Genomic DNA, 6000 nt, shown 5'->3' on the forward strand with positions numbered 1-6000 from the left:
AGGAACTCAGCAGCCTTGTGAAGACAAGCGGAGAAACCACCATGGAAGTGTCCTCTCTCTCGCTCTGCTCTCTCACTGACTTTCATTTTAATAAACTGGACTGCGTACTCCAGAATCTCGGCTTTCTCCAGACGGCTGCCTAATAATCCCTGAAGAACAAAAATAACTTCAGGGAATGGCAATTGATGAGATTTTTTTGAAACACTTCGTGGGGAACCATTATTTGGGTATACTAAAAAGTGTAGGCTATTTACCGGAAGATGTCGCTCCTGCATGAGTATAGTTCTCAGATTATCCAGACTCCTGTTCATTCTTTCTCTGCGATGTCTCTCGATTTGTGGTTTAAGATTCTGCAAGGAATTATAGGGCTAGAGTTAATATTGTGAGATACAGGCTAGGCCTAACGGCAATCCAACCTAGGGGTAGGCTATTTGAAATATGCTACCACATAAACGACTTCGAACTGTGATCTTACCTTCTTAGCTGTATGTTTAATGGCATTTCGAATGTCTGCAACCGGTTTCATTTTTCTCCAACTCCAGGTAGGCTTTTTAACCGAATGTAGGCTAGTTGCAGTTGAATCGTAATTTGTGTGAGCGTCTACAGCATCGGGTCATGAGGTCAATAGGTGTACTGGTCACGCCCGCTTATGCTCCACCTCCACTGACTTTGACGTTCTTTTGTCTTGGTTCGTATACGATGATTGGGCTATGAAGGCAGTTGTATTTTTTATTCTTAACCAAGGCTTACAATAAGACCTACTTTACATCTTTTTAGCATATGCTAATGGCTACAGAAATATTAATTGTTTTATAAAACAAAAATAATATGGCCTATATAGCTTAGTCTATATGTTTACCATATAGGAAATTGACATTTTCAGTCTACCGACATCAGTTCAGCAGTCGAAAGAATGCAAGATGCAAATAGTTCTTTATTCTTTAGGCCCATTGGCTCGCACTTTAGGGGTCTGCTAAGGTGTCAAACAGCTGTGTTCAGCGCACGAGCCATTCCCCGAAACACTCATCGACTCGACTTCGTGGCAAACACCTCACCTGGAATGCGCTAACACGCGACAAGCGGACAATGGTCATGGTGGAACGTTATATTTCGCCATTTCCAACATTATTATCAAACAAACCAACTGAAGTTTCAAACTTTTGTTGTAATATTTGCTATTTATCATTAGACCAGAACTAAAGTATGACGATATAGGTACTTGCGAAAGTGATTTCTTATATATATTTTTTTAAATCAGGGCAAAACTGTTTAAAGAAAACCAACAAAAGCCAAAAGGTAACAGCATAAAGTTAACCTTGATACACTTTGTCAGTCGTGCGCCTTGACCAATTGGACACCCATAAGTAGACACTTCCGTGGTAGACAATTGTAGTATAAAACGTGCCCCCTCTCCCTATTTAATCTATTCACTACGAAAGAGTTTTAGTGACGGATTATACAATAATGCCCTCTAATCTCTTTTGAGACACATTCCCATCAAATGGATCCCTAATCTGATTTCGATTTGAACCTGTTTAGCCTACTTATGCGTTGGGTGAAAAGTTTCAGACAAAGACTAGTTTCGACCAGAGCACACAGCAGCTACATTTTAGACTACCCCTCCTTTGATGTATGTTTCCATAGACACAAGGGAGATCACATTGTTTGGCAACAGGCATTTAGTATAATTTTCCTGCAATGTGACATAACATATTGTAAGTAATTTCATTTCACATTATAAAGTATCAGTTTTATTCGTCGTAGTTATACAAAGAGGAAACAAATATAATGTGTAGGCTGCCAGCAGCATCTTACTATCTCAAGCTATGTTTGCATTTCAAGTGTCCTTATTTTAATTCAGTGATGAACCACATTATTCTGTATGTGAGATACTCAGGGGCTGTGTGGGTCACTTCCGGACAAATGTTACAATAGAACTATGGGAACATGAAATCTACCTATTTTAATTGCTTTATGGGCATGTGTGAAGACAGATTAGAACAATCGATTGATTTTGAAATTAAACCGCAAGATTGAAGAGGATGAGTTGTTTGAAATGGGTGAATACTTTTGCAAAACTCTGCAGCTGTCGGTACTTTAAAAGTCTTTAAATTGTGTCCCTGCATGGACATTGGTGATGGATAGGCTGTGAATGATCCTTGATGTGTCCTATCGCACATGAAAAACGACGGTACCTATCAGAACTGGTATAGGTCTTTCCTATCTGCATGTCAATGTGTTTCCCTAGTGTTACCTTATGGCTTCCCATCCAAGGTATGAGTATGTGGTAACTGTCTAGTTGTTGCCTTGCTCTCCAGAAAACTGAAAAGTGTTTTCTGAACTACAAGCCATTCACGCTAAATTTAGAGAAGGCGTCACTAGTGATTCAGGAAGTGGTGCAGACAGATCAGATTTCACACAAAGCAGAAGTCATTCAAATACCAAGTCCAGTTCATTTTAATATAAAAATAAAGATGACCATGTACCATGTTTAACATAAACAGGATGTAAACACTTTTCATTTTGACAAAACACTGGATCCTCAATGTCACACCATCATACAAAATAAGAATGTCTTTCCACCAAAAAAAAATTAAAACCCAAATGAAACAGGTGTGTGCACAACAGTTATATAAGAGATTAAAAAAAAAAACATTAACAGTATCGGAGCACACCCTGACACACACAAGCCATTTAAAAACAAGGTACAAAAAAGTGGTCCTTTGCCTCAAAAGTAGACAAATGTGTAAAAAGCAGACATAAACAGACTTAGTGGAAATATGTCTATTTCCATACAAAGTCACAGCAGGATCAATGCATTGCCAAAAATATACTGTACAACAAATATGGTATAGTTTTTAACCTACTACCATGCTCAGGACCTCTGTTGTCCCAATATTTACACCTCCACTCCATTTGCAACTTGTCACCCATCAGCCACTCCCCATTCCTTCTGGGCTTGATGAGAGTGCAAATGTGTCAGCCATTTCAAACTCTCTCTCTGGTGTCAAACAACCGCAAATTGAGCTGGTGGTTGAGAGAGGCTGTATGTCATTACTGAGGCCAAGGCCTCCACACAGAGTCACTGAGCTCTGTGTGTTCTGTAGGACTCTGTCTGCTGCTGGGGTTGTGGCTAAGACCAGTCTTCTGGGTGGGCCAGCACAGACCTGGGGCTTTGTTTTGGCTGTGTTGAAACACCTGACTGAGGGGAGAGGGCTGGTGCTGGAACAAATGCTGCCCGGTTTTGACATCAGGGTCTTGGCTGGAAGAAATGGCAGCAGATTGGCAAAACTGAATATGAGCTGGAGGAATTGCTAGACCCACTGACTCAGAAACAGAGGTGTCTGTATCAGTGGTCTCTTCTAGTTCCTGGCTCTTGGTGTTGATGAAGTGGCTGACTCTCAGGAGACATGACCTCATGCCCTCCTGGTAGTTCTTCCTGCGCTTGCATGAAGACTCCCCTACACCCTCCGTGGAGAGAGCCCTCTTCATGGGCGGATTCGAATGTTCTCCCTCATGCTCAGTCCTCAAAAACTCAACCACACTCTCCAGAATCTCTGCTTTTTCGACCTTTGGGTTGTTTAGCCTCTAAAAAAAACAATAAAATACACAATGTTAAAAAATATATTTCAGTGACATGCCGTAACTACACAGGCTAAAAAATGGCACATTAAAATGGAGGCGTGAATTTACACCTACCTCGTTACGTGTGTTCTCCAACAACAAACGGCGTAAAGTTTCCAAACTGTGGTTGATACGTTCTCTCCGGCGTTTCTCCATGAGTGGTTTGGGGACCTTGGTAGAAATAATATTTTTTAAATGTTGCCAGTTATTGAAAGCACCACCATAATCAGACACATTGCACATCATATTTGTTTCAACTATGGTGATGCCATTAAATCACCAATTTGGAAATATTATAGCTTATAAATGTGGCTAAATGTTCACCAAGTGATACCCAAGTATCTTAAAAATTAGCTATTATTTTGTTATTCTTACCCTTCGTTTTGATCTTGGTAAAGCCGTTTCCATCGCGTTCGCTGCGAAATGTAGCCTATATCATCAGACTCTTCGCATGTCGCAGTTAAATAGTTTACTAACCACGCCCTTTGTCAATTTTTGGAGAACAGGGAGGTTACATTTGATCACTCCTACAAGGTGACGTAGACTCGAATGAAAATACTCTATTGCCTTAATTCAAGAAACATGCAGTAGGCTACAGGCATTATTGCACAATTTCACACAGGGGCCCTGAATGTCCATCCAGCGCACATCTTCGTAGCTGATGGTGTAATTGTCCACTTAGAGAGCACTTCTCAGATGAGCAAACTACACAGGCTTTCTCAAATGTCCCATCCAGAATCCAGTAGAGTCGAAATAGCTCGTTTACAATCGATAGACAAGAACAAAGAGACAGGCCCATACTCAACAAAACGTCGACGATAGGAAAAAGGCAATTTATTGAGTAATGTGTGTTTACACCAAGACAGACTATAGGTCTAGTCAGATACTTTTGCACACACGAGTTGTCTATAATTGTATACATGTGTTCTACAGGTTTTGATGTGTGCCTGCTTTTTATATTTTTTAGACATTATTCAGTGTTGACATTAACTCTGTGAACCCATGTTTCCACAACTCGTCTCTCACCTTGGCATACCAAAGTAAATCCATTATAACATTTACATTAATCCCACCTTTGGTCGAACAAAACGTTTCAGTAAACCCGTATAGTTTTCCCTTTGGAAATATGTTTTGGGGTACATGAATATGACTGGTCTTTCTTTCCATAATCTTGTTTTTTTTATCTATTACGCCATGAATTAGGTACCTGAGGACATTTTTCTCAATAGCTTTCCCAACAATGAATTTATGACTCGATCCCTTAATAGGCTAAAGTCAATGTGGAGATAACACTGGGATGATCGGATCACGGACATCCCGTAGAGATGAGCCGGACTTTAGGAAGCAATGATAGTAACGTTTAACAAAAACGAGAGGCCTGCCACCAGCCGGATAAGTCACTGATGAACGCTCCAAGGAATCAGGGATGAAAACGCACAGCGCGCATCTGAACTCATGTGGAATAAAAATACGCAGGTATTTTAGTTTTTAATTCATACTAGTGACTGAATAGGATAAGAGATTCGTTCACCTGTGCGTGCGCACGTGTGGCCGTTTGTGTGTTTAAGAACAAAGTAAAATTGTGGCAGTCCATACAATCTAAATATATATTTTTATGAATTAATCGTTTGTGCTTAATGGTCTTTTGCAACACATAGGCCGACATGAAACGATTATCTTTAAGGGAACACAGAGTTTTGATGTTGTTATCTCTGGTGCACAAACATCACCTTTGGATCCCCTAATCCTTACGCGCATGGTGGGTTTCTTTATTGGATGGGATTTACCCAGGGGTCTGAGTGGCCAAAGCCAGATGCCACTAATTGCCTTCATTCATGGCGCAGGCATGCGCTTTATGTATATCAATGGGACTCATTTGTGGGGCGGGAACGTAAACTTACAATTCCAATCTTAGGCTTTTGCAAATACTACCCACAATAGTAATACGGTTAGGCTACACGAAATTAAATCAAGAATTACTTCACTTTTTACACAGAAATGTGTACTACGTGTTTGAATCTTATAGATCAATTTGACCTGATCCCCATCTTACATTTATAATCGAATATGTGTGTCGTTCACGTAAAGCGCGATAACCTATAAGGAACTGAAACTTAAAACATCCCGTTTTCTTCAAACTGTAGAGGTGCACGCTTAGCACGCGCGAACGTGTTATCTTAACACCCCATTAGACCCATGCATGCACTAAAGAGACCCACGTCCTCCCCAAATTAGACTTTTTCACTGTGCAGCAGTTTCCTTTTACTTTCAAAATGTCATGTACCCAATTTTGATTGTGTAGTCTAACTTATAGGCTACACAGGTAGCCTATAAGTGTAGCCTATCTTATAAACATACTGCCTAATATATGATCGG

At 40.3% G+C, this 6000-nt stretch overlaps 1 protein-coding gene across 1 annotated transcript; it reads right to left on the minus strand.

Moving 5' to 3' along the window:
* Nucleotides 1–2441: 2441 nt before the first annotated feature.
* Nucleotides 2442–4090, minus strand: her5 (hairy-related 5). The gene is made up of 3 exons (XM_062477075.1): nt 4000–4090; nt 3700–3795; nt 2442–3588 (listed from the first exon to the last, which is right to left on the minus strand). Exons 1-3 carry the CDS (start codon nt 4030–4032, stop codon nt 3055–3057), a joined length of 663 nt encoding a protein of 220 aa, XP_062333059.1. The 5' UTR covers nt 4033–4090; the 3' UTR covers nt 2442–3054.
* Between the last annotated feature and the right edge of the window lie 1910 nt (nt 4091–6000).

Source organism: Osmerus eperlanus, chromosome 13 (genome assembly GCF_963692335.1).
Source record: "Osmerus eperlanus chromosome 13, fOsmEpe2.1, whole genome shotgun sequence".
Lineage (NCBI taxonomy): Eukaryota > Metazoa > Chordata > Actinopteri > Osmeriformes > Osmeridae > Osmerus > Osmerus eperlanus.